Source organism: Acipenser ruthenus, chromosome 7 (genome assembly GCF_902713425.1).
Source record: "Acipenser ruthenus chromosome 7, fAciRut3.2 maternal haplotype, whole genome shotgun sequence".
NCBI lineage: Eukaryota > Metazoa > Chordata > Actinopteri > Acipenseriformes > Acipenseridae > Acipenser > Acipenser ruthenus.
This window is the reverse complement of record NC_081195.1, coordinates 26,693,604-26,709,950: the sequence shown is the minus strand read 5'-3', so window position 1 is coordinate 26,709,950 and position 16,347 is coordinate 26,693,604. Positions and strand designations below refer to the sequence as shown.

The 16,347-nt window shown below is 39.4% G+C and overlaps 1 protein-coding gene across 3 annotated transcripts in view; it reads left to right on the top strand.

The window, feature by feature from the left end:
• Window positions 1–16,347, top strand: part of LOC117415168 (zinc finger protein neuro-d4-like) — an 82,578-nt gene that overhangs the window by 48,786 nt on the left and 17,445 nt on the right. For 2 of the 3 annotated variants that reach the window (XM_034025169.3, XM_059026719.1), the window contains exon 9: window positions 8,987–9,106. The exons of the other annotated variant lie outside the window; for it this stretch is intronic. In XM_034025169.3, the coding sequence (XP_033881060.1) occupies window positions 8,987–9,106 (120 nt within the window). The remainder of the gene's footprint in view (window positions 1–8,986; window positions 9,107–16,347) is intronic. 3 annotated transcript variants of the gene reach the window in all.

Sequence of the window (16,347 nt, the reverse complement as noted above, 5' to 3'; positions counted from 1 at the left end):
TAAAAATACAAGGGAAAAAACCTTGCCGATATAAAACTTACAAAATCGTATTTGTGTTCAGTGGGCGAAACAAAATAAAATAACGAAATGCAAAACATCCACTTTACATACCTATCTGAGAGTTTTAATATAATCCCTCTTTTGTTTTACCAACACTAATATCCTGTATGATCATTTCACTGAGTGTAGGATTTGTCAGCAACATTCTATATATTTGTCCAGAATTTCTGTGAAATTCCAGTATTCATGGATACAATGTGATTATTTGTCCTGTAGATAGATATATATATATATATATATATATATATATATATATAGAGAGAGAGAGAGAGAGAGAGAGAGAGAGAGAGAGAGAGAGAGAGAGAGAGAGAGAGAGAGAGAGAGAGAGAGGCATGTGTATCAATCTGTTTCCAGATCCTTTCATATTCATTAAAAACTTGCTTTGAATTGACAATGAGATGTTGAACTGCAGTCCCATCTGCTTAGCGTGCCTTCCCAAATGATGACTGCCAACCAGCCTGCTTTATACATGGAGCATGACGAAACATCTGCCATATACAGGGATTGGACAGCTAATTAGAGATACCTGTCAGATCACTGTCAATAGGGTGTCGGGACTCCATGGGCTGCCATGGTGTTTGCAATTGTTCAAAAAGTATATCATGTAATGAGGTGACATGACAAGCTTCAGGTCCTGTCAACACATTAGCAAAAGCACTTGTCCAACTAAGAGCAGCCAGACTAATCCCAGGGCTTAAAGGAATGAGCTGTGAAGACTGAAGATTGAACTGAATCTATTTAGCCTAGAATAAAGAAGAATTAGGGGAGACTTGATTAAAGTCTTCACATTGTTCAATCCTTTAAACTCAATACTGGAGACACACTGAGAGTGGTGAGGGGATGGAATGGGTTACCCAGCCATGTTGCTGAGGCTGAATCACTGGGATCGTTTAAGACTTGACGTTTTGAGATCAATCAGCTACAACTTTTTTTTTGCTAAGCAATATAGAGAGGCTGTGTGGTTAAAGAAAATGGCTTATAACCAGGAGGCCCCTGGTTCAAATCTCACCTCAGCCACTGGCTCATTGTGTGACTCTGAGCAAGTCACTTAACCTCCTTGTGCTCCGTCTTTCGGGTGAGACGTAGTTGTAAGTGACTCTGCAGTGGATGCATAGCTCACACACCCTAGTCTCTGTAAGTCGCCTTGGATGAAGGCATCTGCTAAATAAACAAGTAATAATAATATGTTCAGTTGTTGGAGATCTGCCACTAAAACTGCACAGAGCTATGTTTTATAAACCTGCTGTAGAAAACCGCTTGAATGATTTATAATACCTTCATCAGTATCTGCTTATATCAAGTATTTTTTTTAAGTGATGCTTTGAATCTTAACCCTTTCTGTACTGCTGTGTATTTGGGTTTAGACTGATGAAATATCCAGTGAAGGTTAGTAGTAGTAAGATAAGACAACAGCATTACAAACAGAAGACAATTCTTCCCAAAGCGCTTAATATGCCATGCCTTTACCAGGGGAGACCCTCTGGTACCCCTGCGCTCCCTTGACTGGGACTCCACGGACAGACTCGGCATCCCTAATATCAAGTGGAAAGCCATTCCATCATCTCGGAGCAGCTAAAAGCTATTTTGTCATTTGTACACAAATTGACTCTAGGAGGTGTCAACCCTGTGTCATGAGAAAGTAAACTACAGGCAGTGACAATTGCTCAGACAGATAGGCAGGATCAAGACCATGTACAGCTTTAAAAGCTCAGAGCAACATTTTTATATCTGGTGCAAAGAAAAGACTATTGGAGAGGAGTGTTCATCCTTAGTTTTTGTGAGCTGCATTTTCCATCTGCAGTGGAGACAATGCCTTATTAGAGAAACCAGCAAACAGGGCGTTGCAACAGTAAACCCTACACGACACAAATGCATGGACCAGCATCGTGAAATAGATACAAGGCGTACTAGTCTGAATTATTATCAAAACAACAAATGTCCCAAACACCTTCCCTCATGAAAATCACACACCAAGCATTTGAATTTAACTCATAAAGAACCAATGGCAAGTAATTATGCTCTGCAGCAAACATGTCATAGACACAGCACAGTGTAGGTTGCTTTTGTCTTCAGCCTTCTAGAAAACGCTGTTAGGTTTAATAAGTGGCTATACTCATTTAGTTACATTATCAGTGTGAATTTTCCATTAGCTTGTGTAAATTGCACTTGGGTGTAAGGATCTTTTAAAGCTGTAACTGTTTAAGGCCCTGGGAATATATATATATATATATATATAGAGAGAGAGAGAGAGAGAGAGAGAGAGAGAGAGAGAGAGAGAGAGAGAGAGAGAGAGAGAGAGAGAGAGAGAGAGAGAGAGAGAGAGAGAGAGAGAGAGAGAGAGAGAGAGAGAGAGAGATGCAAATAAGCAAATAACTGGTGGCATACGATTCCAGTTTCCACACAGTAATGCATTTCTAGCACATGATTGTAATTCAGCTTTCTCATGCATATCACTGTGCTATACAGAGGATGCACTGTGAATATTCATGGAGTACGGTAGCTATTCCACTCAGGAGTTCCTTCTATACAGAAAGTATAGTTTAAACAGCTGAATTCAGAGAATTGCTTCCCTTGCTTCCCATTGCTTCACAGCCTTTCCCTGCTAGATAATAGACTACTTGGACAGTTATGGCAACAGTTAATGGAAGATAAAGTGCTATTATATCAAATCCATAAATTCGAAATGGCAATATAGCCTTTTGAAAGTTGCTGTGTCCCACAATACCATTCTGCACACTCGGACCTTATTGATTTACCATGTTCTTAACTGCTAAGGAAGTCTGAGCTGCAGGCACACAAATAGGGTTACCATATGACTCCATATTCACTGGGACAGTTTTTTTAACACCCCAATCCATGCTGGTAAGCCTAGTCCTGGTATGAAAGGTACCTGACAGGTAACACGTACCAGAAAGCATTGCGATGGAGGTTGAAAAGCTTGAACTGTCTCATTGAACATGGAGTCATACGGTAACCCTACACATCAACCTCCTTGAAGCCTTCTTTGTGAGACACCAAGGCCACTCTGAACCACAGGAAACAGCTCCTGCTTCTACCTGCTGATATTTTCCACATCCACAAAATTCCCATAATAATGTGATGACTGAATTGTGTTTTAAAACTGGGGTCTCTGGACTCCATGAGCTTTTAATAACATTGCCATTTCTAGTACAATTGCACAGAAGAATGCTGCTATTGTGTGTGAGTATAGTTTGCGATCTCATGATTCTTGTAGTTTGGTAATCCCAAGGATACGGACACGATTAGGAAAATTGGCTTTTTCTTATCGACTCCCAAAAACCTGGAACACTTTTTCACATGGTTTAAGAATGGGATTTGATAACCTCTCATTTTTTGGTTATAAAGAGCATATTGGGGATTTGCTTAGAACCCCTTGCCATTGCTTTTCTTTTAGTCCACATTGAAAAAAATTAATAAATAAAACCAGCTGTATTATTATTGTGTCTGTGTGTGACAGGACCCCCTTGTAAATGGGTTAATTTCCTGCATAAAGAAATAAATAAATAAATAAATATCATGTTTAATTGTGAAATGTCTATTTTTAGACCATGAAGTGCTGTGAAATAAGCACTTTTGTACCATAAAAAACACAGTTAATTGGCTACTTGTTAGGAGTTGTCAATTCAGCTGAGTAACCAGTTCATTGCAGAAGTCTGACTGCTTTAAATGCTGGTACCAACAGTAGTAAATGAGGCCGGGTCTAGGGAATCTCGCCCTGTTGTATCTGCAAGTCAGGGGGAGGAGTTCTAGGAGGGATTATCAACAAGCTCCTGGGGAAAAGCAACTTCCCAAGTGGCTTGGTGCAGTCTGAGTTGAGCAGTGGAGTAACCTGATGAAGCTCTGTTAAGACAGAGAAACCTCCACAGCCCTTGGGCACTGGACAGGCTCAGCATGCTGTAGTCTTGCCTCACACACCGACAGGAAGACAGAAACCTCCACAGTAGACTGTGTCCAATATTGCACGCTGTGTCATCTCGGCTTTCCTTTTATTCTTGTTAAATGCAGGCCCACGTTTTTAATGTCTGTTTGATATTCATGAAACCTCCCATGACTAGTGGTTTCTTTAAAAACAGTATAGAAAGGTTTTCTGGTAGAAGTAATGCAATTAGAAACAATAGGATATGGTAGCAAACCTAGTATTTTTACATAATGTTGGTCAAAGGCAAAGCAGTGTATAAACACCAGGGATCAGACACTAGTTTAATGATTTAGCCATACAAAAAATATATTTCAAACTCCACATGTTGCATATTGGTTTACCTATATAAACAGGATTAAGGGAGTGGCCAAAGGATTTAACCAGAGATGTAGCCTTACAAGAAGGCAGCTATGTTATTTACACTCAAATCCAAACTAATGTATTATAGTAATGGTTTTTGCATAATATAATGAAGAAAAAAATATATATATATATATATTATAAAAAAAGTGTGTACTCCCAATAGTACTCAAAGAAATAAAATAAGTTATTTACAAACCGCTAAGCAAGCTCATGCAACAGTCTCTTGAGACAGGGGTTGTACCGACAGACTGGAAAATAGCAAACGTAATACCGATCCACAAAAAGGGAGACAAAACCGAACCAGGTAACTACAGACCAGTAAACCTGACTTCTATTATACGTAACATGGAAACTGTAATAAGATCCAAAATGGAAAATTACCTATATGGTAACAGTATCCTGGGAGACAGTCTGCATGGTTTTAGGAAAGGGAGATCGTGTCTAACTAACCTGCTTGATTTTTTTGAGGATGCAACATCGACAATGGATAATTGCAAAGCATACTACATGGTTTATTTAGATTTCCAGAAAGCTTTCAAACCGAATGCAGTAGGGATTCAAGGAAATGCATGCACATGGATTAGGGAGTAGTTTACATGTAACAGAAAGTACTGATTAGAGGAGAAACCTGAAAATGGAGCGAGGTAACCAGTGGAGTACCACAGGGATCAGTATTAGGTCCTCTGCTCTTCCTAATCTACATTAGTGACTTAGATTCTGGTATAGTAAGCAAACTTGTTAAATTTGCACATGACACAAAAATAGGAGGAGTGGCAAACACCGTTGCAGCAGCAAAGGTCATTCAAAATGATCTAGACAGCATTCAGAACTGGGCAGACACATGGCAAATTACATTTAATAGAGAAAAGTGTAAGGTACTGCACGCAGGCAAACTGAAATTGAAGAAGGAATCTATGAAAAAGATCTAGGAGTTTATGTTGACTCAGAAATGTCTTCATCTAGGCAATGTGGGGAAGCTATACAAAAGGCCAACAGGATGCTCGGATATATAGTGAAAAGTGTTGAATTCAAATCAAGGGAAGTAATGTTAAAACTTTACAGTGCATTAGTAAGACCTCATCTAGAATACTGTGTTCAGTTCTGGTCACCTCATTACAAAAAGGATATTGCTGCTCTAGAAAGAGTGCAAAGAAGAGCGACCAAAATGTATTCTGGGTTTAAAAGGTATGTCATATGCAGACAAGCTAAAATAATTGAATCTATTCAGTCTTGAACAAAGAAGACTACGCGGTAATCTGATTTAAGCTTTCAAAATTCTAAAAGGTATTGACAATGTCGACCCAAGAGACTTTTTCGACATGAAAAAAGAAATGGAGATTAGATAAAGGGGCATTCAGAACAGAAAATAGGAGGCACTTTTTTACACAGAGAATTGTGGGAGTCTGGAACCAACTCCCCAGTAGTGTTGTTGAAGCTGACACCCTGGGATCCTTCAAGAAGTTGCTTGATGAGATTCTGGGATCAATAAGCTACTAACAACCAAACGAGCAAGATGGGCCGAATGGCTTCCTCTCATTTGTAAACTTTCTTATGTTCTTATGTTCTTATTATTGTACTGAAAACATAATATTGACGACTGTCTTATCTGTGCTAATCCTTTTTCTGACAGCCATCAAAAGATAAAAGGGATCAGCTCCCCACTGCAGCAGTTCTGCGTGAGAGAACAGCAGTATGACTTTTTATTTAAAAGCCATCAATGAACTGCAGACAGAGATAAACAGAAACAGTGTGTGGGAGGGAGAACTACAAACTAGGGAGGAAAGTCTGGCTGTTGATTTAAAAAAAAGAACTATCGTCCAAGAAACCCACTCTAAATAACTGATGAGTTCAAAGTAGTCTGTGGGGCCACGCTTTCTGCAATTACAACGCTTTCATATTTGTGTTTTGCTCTTAAATGAATTTAATTTTAATATTGAATCTCCTTTAGACTGGGATATTTAACTTAAATGCAGGGCATTTATAACACAGCTTAATAAGGGGAGGCGTGTATTTCTGACTGGCCCCTGCTCGCAACTGGATATAGTGGAGATGCCCATGTGTACGTAGCACATCACAATTACAGAAGCACTATCCAGTCATGATGAAACACGTTATAGTGGAGATGCCCATGTGCACGTGGCACATCACAATTACAGAAGCACTATCCAGTCATGATGAAACATGTTGTTGGGGGTATCAGAATGTGCAGATATACTGTAGGCCCCTAAAGTCTCACTCAGTAAAGGCACTACCAGGTACCAGTCAGATGGTCAGGAGCTTGCTCGTTGGAGTTCTGAGGCGCTGTGGCAATGTGCCCCGCCCCTGTGTGTATTTTGTGTGTTATGTGTTGTATGTTGCGTGCGTGTGTTAATGTTGGTGTATAGAGATTGATACACGGGATATAAACGGGTCTGTGTTTCACGTGTGATTTAAAATGTAGATTTGTATTTAGGCACGAGGAGGGCACAAATCACTTCACGTGCTGGTTAAATGTAATATGTGAGCACGGGGTTGCACAGAATTAATTCACGTGCTGGGATTCAAGTGAATAATTAATTAGTAATTGAATCCCAGCACAGCAGTATAAATAGATGCACGTTTCATTCACTGGTGGTTGGGTGTTCGAGAGTGGAGAACGGGAGATAGAGAAGGAGAAGGAGAAAGAAAAGCAAAATAAAACGTAAAGTGTTTGTTCTCACCGTGTTTGTTTGTCTCCGTGCACCGTTTGTTAAGTGTTAGTTCGTTTTGTTTGTCTGTTTATTTTGGCTACAAGTGCCGTGTCCTGTTTTTGTGTTTAAAACCTTTTATTTTCTGTTTGTTAATTATTAAATGCTGAGCGCGATCACACGCTCAGCTTCACCAAACCACATCTCTCTGTTTATTTATTTCCTGGCTCTGGTCTGACGCCACCCACTCCGGCCGTCTTTGTGACAGGCGCTCAGTACACTACATCGGCCCTTGCCCTCCTCTGGCTTGGATAGAAAAATTGACAGGAAACAATCCACCTGATTGCACTCCAGTGACCCCTGCTGGTCAGGCGTCAGTGTGCTGCACCTCGGTAGCATCTAATTGGCTTGGTTGTCTCTTGTTTATTGTGTGGTGAGGCAACAAACAATGTAGTAATGGTTTTCTGCATGAGGTATTAATTATGTTATTAATTATAAGTTTTGCATTATGTGTATGTGTGTGTCATTTATAGTTAAGTTGTTTTTAATCATTATGTTTAAATTGTGTGTGAATGTGTTGTTTACAGTCGTTTTAATGTGCTTAGTAATTCAATTGCTTTAATATGCTGTTATATTACGTTTCTATACAGTATTGTGTAAGTTTTGAGTTCTTTTCATTTCCCATTGGCAAAACCAGCTACGTGCAGTTCTGCATAGCCTAGCATGACTCAAAGACACAGATGGGGGGAAGGTACATTAAAAGATAACATGGATGCGCCCTGCTCAATGTAGCACATGGTGGACCATAAGGTCAGAGAGCACGCCCCCTTTCCCACAGAGGAAGTATGTGGTTGGCTCACTGTGTGTGATGAGAGAGAGACTAGCTCAATTATTGGACAGAAACCAGTCGGGTTGAAGGGGAGTCAACAATTGTTTACAAAGGTATAAATACCAAACATTGTAAAGTTTTGACAGTCTTTTCATCTCTTTCGAATTGACTCCATGGATGTCCGTGCTTTCTGATACAAACATATGCACTGAGCTGTACTGAGGCCTTGTCCAAAGTCTGAATCTCGTGATTGTATTGGAGGTATACCTTTCTTGTATATAAAGTGTTTTTGAATCAAAAACCATTTGTCAGCTTAATTTTTTTCACCACAACAGGAGTAAATGGAAACTATCCTCCAAAAAGACACAGGTACTATATCTGTATCTATAGTATCTATATACTATATCTATATGTACATGTCACACATTTGTATCAGCAATTCTTGAGAACTGTTCATCCATTTGTAGGTATGAGCATGCCTTTGCATACTTGAGCCTTATGAAAGTCAACACAGATATCTGTTACTACACATGGTACTAAAACCTTATAGAAGGCCATGGCTGGTTTTCCAGACATTTCTTACATGTGATGTTATTCTGTTGGATGCAAAGCAGGTTGCTGTAATCTTTTTCATGAGGGTCATTTTGAATTGACTGCTGTTTTGACAGTCAGGACAGGTACTTTCCTCTACTTTCTGCTATACTTTAATTATGTCCAGTGATAAAACAGAGCTGGCTGTGTTGGGTCATTCAAAGGACATCAAAGTGGGGAGCTTAGAGAGTTATTGAATTCTAATTTTATGGTGTCTGTGTTGGCGAGATGTTTTGTAACATGCTGGTGTTCTTTGGCATGAATTACAATAAATATTTGAATTATTATATCTCCTTCAGTCCTGGTGTTCATCTGCATGCAGAAGAAGTCTCAGTGGGGGAGCACGTTTGCGCCTCAATGGGGGATATTTTGGGTTGGTTTGGTTACAGACTGGGTAATGCAACATCCAACAGGGATTTTCTTGACTGTGATTTGGTTGAAATTGGCTTTGATCAAACTGCAGTTCTCTCTGTCTATAGTGAGAGTGCAGCTCTTCTATGGAGTCCGCTTCTCAACGGTGCCCAATTCTGTTTTCAGCCAAGAAAGCCCCTGATGGATCGGTCATTCCGAACGGGTATTGTGATTTCTGTTTGGGCGGCTCCAAGAAGACAGGCTGTCCTGAAGACCTGATCTCCTGTGCAGACTGCGGGCGCTCAGGTAAGGGCGCACCTCCTCGGAGCCCAGCCAACTTTATTGCATTTACTGGATTACTTTGCATTGCTTGTGATACATTTTCCACTGGTCCACACCTATTGTTGCCTGTGAAATGACGTGAAGATTCTGGGTTAGCTAGTAATGTTGTTGAGGCAGAATCACTTGGATCCTTTAAGACCCAACTTGACAAATTTTGAGATCAATCAACTACTAGAGCTTCGATTGGCTGAATGGGCTCCTCTCCTTCGTACATTTTCTTATGTTTTCATTCAACCAGCACTTTGCTCTAACTGTGACCAAGGCAAATTAGGCCAACAACAAAGCTTAGAACAGTATAAAGGTAATAATAAAAAACATCCTGCAAAGTTTACAAGAAATACATTACGTCACCTTTGGATCTAAGGATCGCAGTGTCTCCAGATCACACTCCCTACTGCAACAATGCTGGTTTTCTTTTCCCATCCTACAGTGCTCATTTCAAGGAGAGCACCAGTACTGTTGCAGAAGGGTGATGTCTGGCCATGGTCCTGATGCTGAACCCCTTGGATCCGTTAAGACTCGGCTTCACATTTGTGATAAATCAGACACTAAGATCTGGTGGAGCATGAAGCATGAATGGCCAGCTCTCAGTTTTATGTTCTTATGAAGAACAAGGAGGCAAGGAGCAGAACCCACTCCCAGATCCTGATATTGAAATGCACCAATGAACAGAGGCATGGTAAAGCATGGTAAACCATTGTAAAACACAGTAAATCAATAGTCTTAAACTGCAGAAATAATGTGCAATGGTAAGGGACAATGAGGCATTTGTTGGTCCCTGGCTGCCTTAAATAATGAAATATGTATGTCAATTGATCGTTGATTATTTTGACTCTGGTCTTTTTGGTAGCATTGCACTTGAAAGACTTTTGTTTCTGTAATCAAAAAGTACATTTGTTTTTCCTTTTACTGCTTTGAAGCGACAGTACATTGAGCTGTAAACATATTAGTTGCAAATACACAGCCTCCTCAATTAACTGAACAGTTTAATAAATGAGTGATACCCAAGATCTGATACACAGTAAACTGTAACACAGGAATGTCTGTGCAAACTTGAACCTACAGATGCCCCGGTATGTTTGCATCTATAAAGTATACACTGAGTACTGTACTGTATATGGGTTTAATATGGAAATGTTTAATGTGACAATTGCTTACTTGCAAACATTTCACATGTTCCATTTTCCAAATGGATACCATAATTTGATAGGGGGGGGGGTGATTTTAAAGTTTGATAAAGTTAGTAATAATGAAGTTTACAGCACTTCCAAAAAATAGAAGAATAGCAAAATAAATATATTGTGCAACCCCTACAGTGGAAGACAAATAGACTTTTTGACTATCGTCTTCTCATCTAATGGTTCAGTTCATTTATTTTCACATGTTGGAGGTTGGGTGTGGGTTCATTCTTTATTTTAACACTTTCATTCCTGAATTATTTTTGTCGAGCTGTTACATCATCCAAAAAGGAACTCCTTTATTGATATGCTTTAGACATACATTTTGGCAAATGAGACGTTAATACTTTAAGAACTCTGAACCCCACATATTGAAAAATAACTACTTGTGTTTGTGCATGTTTGTACTCGCTCGTATACCAGCACAGTCGATATAATATTGTTCTTTAATGCCTTTTATCACTACAATACAGAACCCTTATGTTAACATACGGTGCTAAGGTATTATTATTATTATTATTATTATTATTTATTTCTTAGCAGACGCCCTTATCCAGGGCGACTTACAGTCGTAAACAAAAATACATTTCAAGAATCACAATACAAGTATTAATACAATTAAGAGCAAGATAAAATAGAATGACTTCGGTTCTAGCAAGTACAAGTATATGACAAAATACAATCCAATAACGGAGCAGATAACAGTGTCAGTGATAGTTACATCAGGATATAATTAAATACTAAATACTAAAGATTAAATAACACTTGTGACAGATTACAGTACTCTAAAGTACAGGATTAAATGCAGTAAAATAGGGAGCAGATAAGAGCAAGTAAAGTGCATTTAAGGAAGAGTGATAAGTGTCCAGAGGGAAAAGAGGAGTTGTACAGGTGCTGTCTGAAGAGGTGAGTCTTGAGGAGGCGCTGGAAGGTGGTCAGGGACTGGGCAGTCCTGACATCTGTAGGAAGGTCATTCCACCACTGCGGGGCGAGGGTGGAGAAAGAGTGGGCTCTGGAGGCAGGGGAGCGTAGAGGAGGTAGAGCCAGTCTTCTAGTGCAGGAGGAGCGGAGAGGTCGAGTGGGGGTGTAGGGAGAGATGAGGGTCTGGAGGTAGCTGGGTGCAGTCTGGTCAAGGCATCTGTAGGCGAGTACAAGTGTCTTGAACTGGATGCGAGTGGTGATCGGGAGCCAGTGGAGTGAGCGGAGCAGTGGAGTTGCGTGGGAGAAGCGAGGTAGAGTGAACACCACGCGAGCAGCGGAGTTCTGGATGAGCTGGAGCGGATGGGTGGCGGACGCAGGGAGGCCAGCCAGGAGGGAATTGCAGTAGTTTAGGCGGGAGAGTACCAGGGCCTGGACCAGGAGCTGGGTAGTGTAGTTGGTGAGGAAGGGTCGGATTCTTTGTATGTTGTTCAGGAAGAATCGGCAAGTGCGTGCCAGAGTGGAGATGTGCTGGGAATAAGAGAGGCAGGGGTCCAGGGTGACTCCGAGGTTCTTAGCTGAGGAGGAGGGGAGAGAGGAGTGTGGTAGATTCCAGAGGAATGGAGATAGTATGGTATGGCAGGACCTTGAGGGTCCCACCAGGCCTGAAAGGGTTAATGCTTGATAAGCCCACCATAGTCTCCTGGGGTGCAGACTGACTCATGCAATCTGCAGCTTGCAAGTTCAAATCCCAGCCATGATGAGTTACTATCCTTGGCCCACAGGGAGATATGCATTGATGAACATACACTGTGCTGGAAATAATCCAGGACTGAAATAAAGCCCTGCACATCACAGCGTTCTTCTGTACAGCACAATGGGACATATTAAAAATAAAGACTGTTACAATTTGTGTTATTATTGTATTCTCAAAGCATTTCCTCCAGTCTTTAATTAACTCCTGTTGTTTTAAAGAGGTAAAACGTCTGTTCATTTTACAGAGCTTGAATCAAGCAACTAAGTTATATATCTTAAGTTCTATTAGGCTTCTCAAGACGTTGCACTTTTCATTTTGTAACATTAACGTGATTAACAAGAATCAGTTAATACAGGCAGGCTTACCCGAGGGGTGAGCGTTGGTGTTTTTCTATGACTCAAGCGTGTTTGCCCCTGTGTACGTTGTTTAATTGTATTTGTTCTCCTTGCGGTGCGTATTGCCTTTACTTCCATGTTGTGGTCATGAGGTCTCATGCAGGTTTTAAGGATTGCAAACTGTTTGTCATTATGTTTGTAGAATATAGATTTTCCAGTGCTTTGACCATAGTTCAGCATGGTTTGTCATGTTTTTAAATTTGCTATATCATATATGTGCTTTACATGGCTAAGCTACGCCACGATAAATGTGCATGGAAACTGTGCAGCTTGTACCATAGTAACTGTGCATACCATAGTGTAACATGGCTTCCCATGGTTTTAAATAGGGCTTCCTATAGCTCTGGGCTTTACAATGCTTACCTATGCCTTCACAATGCTTTATTACACTTTCCTAGGCTTTTACTATGGGGAACTTTTATAATGGAAGACACATATTTTATTGGTCTAAAAAATGATCTGACATCTGTTTATCTCAATAGACTCGTCTGTCTCTGTAGAAGATCCCCCCCCACACACACACACACGCACAGCCCCAGCCCCCAAGCACTCAAACAAAGCAGTCTCAACACAATAGTTTTTTTTTTTTTTTTTTTTTAATAAGCTGTGGTGGAATTGCAGTTTGACATTTCATCAGACAGCAGCAGTTGCAGAAGTGCTGTGATTAAAAAGCTCACAGAGCAGGACATTTTCAGAGAAGAATGAAATAAAAGCGTGGCACTTTCCCAGACACAGACCCCCAATCAGCCTCATCTGAAATTGTTCATGAAAATGAATTTCACAGGTTAACAAATGATTTCTCTAATAATTTTAGACATGTGCTATTGCATGGTTCTTGGTTGTAACAGTGACAATAGGCAACAGCAGTTGGATGTATATTTCATGTGTGATATTTTTTATAGCTGGTATCCTCTGCTCTTTGGGTTAAGAAGGTGAAAAGGGTTTTATTGATATGTATATATGTATATATACAGGATATATATGTCCACCAGTGCTTTGAGTGGTGTGAATATTCTTTCAAATTGGCACAAATATACTTTCAAAATTCTGATATATATATTGTATATGCTTTTATTCTGAATGAATACTGTAAATGGAATAATAAATCCTATTGCTAGACCCGGTATTGTCCTGGGTTTAACATGAAATTGGCTGAAAAAGTGTGATATATATTTCATGTAAGATAATTTGCTAAAATCAATACAGGATAATAATAATAATAATAATAATAATAATAATAATAATAATAATAATAATAATAATAATAATCATATGTAAATTCTAAATGTGATATTAACCCTATTTTCTAATTTAATGCACGTGAAGGGTGGTATTATAAAAATAATCTATTTTGTTCTTCAACGTTAAACAGAGGTTGGACAAAAAAAATCTAAGTCTGACTTGTAGCACATGCTGTGGTGTAAATTGGCAGTCTATCACATCCCATGGCTGAGTATACTATTTATTCTGTACTACAGCAGCTTCTCCCTGTTGCAAGCCTGTATTAGTCCCGCTAGGACAGACTTCACCACTTGCTTGGCTCTGGCTGAAGGTTCCAGATCCGTTATCCGTTAAAATGAGATCGCTGCCAGAACCTCCGCTTTGCTTAATGAATGGACATATTTCCCTCTAAAAAGTGTTCCATAGTAAAAGCACAGCTAAGTATAAGCATAATGAAAGCATGGTAGAGCACAGAGAGGTATGGTAAAGCATATTTAAAAACATGGCAAACAATGGTAAGCTATGGTAAATGCAAAGTATAACCATGGGAAAGCATAGGCAACTGCAAAAATACTTTGCAAGGTTACTGTGATAAACTTTTATAAGGGACTAAACCATGTATATTACACTTACGGTATATTTATATGGAGTAAGCAAGGAGCTGTTTACTGAAGGAATATTTAACACATTGATCAGTGTAACTGCATTGGGCAGGGTGTAGTTTGGGTTGGATTTCATAGATTTTTTTGTATTATCCTCACATTCTAGGTGCTGCAACACTTGCGTCCCAAGCTGTAATCTAAGCACCCCCAGTAGGATATGGGTGGTCTCTCAGTCTGCTGGCACTTCATTTATTTAAAAGATATTCTGAAGTCAATAACGGCTTACCAGCACAGGGTCTCCGCAGTCTCATTGTTAATGTAAATATTTAGTTTTGTTTATGGTTTGTGAGAGAAGGTTTTATCACTCCTGTAAGCTGTAGGAACAGTTTGTGAAGCAGGCTGTGCAGCTTTGAGACAAGTGATCAAAGCACTGACCCAACATGACAGCGTGTGGATGTCTAAAGAGAGTTCCATGAGAGAGACAGCTCACTTAGTGAGCACAAAGCTCATGGGTGAATGGGACTCTTAACCTGACAGGCAGCTTTCTCTAATAGTTCTTGGAAAATAAATATTTAACATGTTATGGTAACAATGAGCAGCAGTAGTTATATAACAGTTTTAAATGAAAGAACAGAGTTGATTATTGAGAAGTGTATAAACCGATTCATCACCAGGTCCATCTAACGAGTCAGACGGTAATTTAGAAGCTACAAAAAATCTTAACTGGCAGTTACAATGCTTACAGTGGGTTCAATCTTACAGTGTTAATTACAAGATGTGGGTAATTTATTCAGAAAATCACCTAACTAGACTGCTTCCACTGTGCTCTCATCCAGCTGTATGTAATCATTTGTGATGCAAACCAGTCATAGGTCAGGATAAATCCCTGGTTAACAAGGAAGAAAGAAAAGAAAGTAGACATGTTAAATATTTGCATTGCCGTTTTATGTTTTAGTTAATTTCTCAATAAATCCAGCATTTCTTCCACACATATTTGTCAGTGTCAGCAAATGTATTTATTTCATTTGGCAAGCAGGGGAAAAAACATTGCGCACCACAGCTTGTTCCAATGGTGTCCCGGATTCAGTACTTGTCAAACCATCACAAGAACCAAAATGGATGCCATGTTATTGCTAATACTATGTTGGCAGGTATAGTTAAATGATTTGGGATTCAGCAGAGAACTCTCTCAGAATCTGCTTGGTGTTTGCAGTAAACATTAGCAATCAGATTGTAGTTACTGGATATTCTTGCCACCAAATATGGACCAAAATGGCATTAATAATTCCTTGAACAAATTAAAAAGGTAGAATTTTGATTCTATAGGTGCAAACTGGGACTGTAAATAGAGGCTTTAATTGTGAAGTGGTCTTTATACTGATCTTAATTGTGAGCTGGTCTTTATACTGATCTTAATTGTGAAGTGGTCTTTATACTGATCTTAATTGTGAGCTGGTCTTTATACTGATCTTAATTGTGAGCTGGTTTTTATACTGATCTTAATTGTGAGCTGGTCTTTATACTGATCTTAATTGTGAAGTGGTCTTTATACTGATCTTAATTGTGAGCTGGTCTTTATACTGATCTTAATTGTGAAGTGGTCTTTATACTGATCTTAATTGTGAGCTGGTCTTTATACTGATCTTAATTGTGAAGTGGTCTTTATACTGATCTTAATTGTGAAGTGGTCTTGATACTGATCTTAATTGTGAAGTGGTCTTGATACTGATCTTAATTGTGAAGTGGTCTTTATACTGATCTTAATTGTGAAGTGGTCTTTATACTGATCTTACTTGTGAAGTGGTCTTTATACTGATCTTAATTGTGAAGTGGTCTTTATACTGATCTTAATTGTGAAGTGGTCTTTATACTGATCTTAACTGTGAAGTGGTCTTTATACTGATCTTAATTGTGAAGTGGTCTTTATATTGATCTTGTATCTTGCTGTGAGTAAATTTCTCCACCGCTGGTGTGTTTCTGAAAGCTTCACAACCACCACGAGTATAAACACATGGTGATTACATCGGGTACTAGAGCCACCTGCAAACAATGGACTCCTCACAAACCTTGACATTTTAAAAACTCTTTTGTGCTGTGCTAATTACATTACCTAGCAACAACAACAGAAAACCTA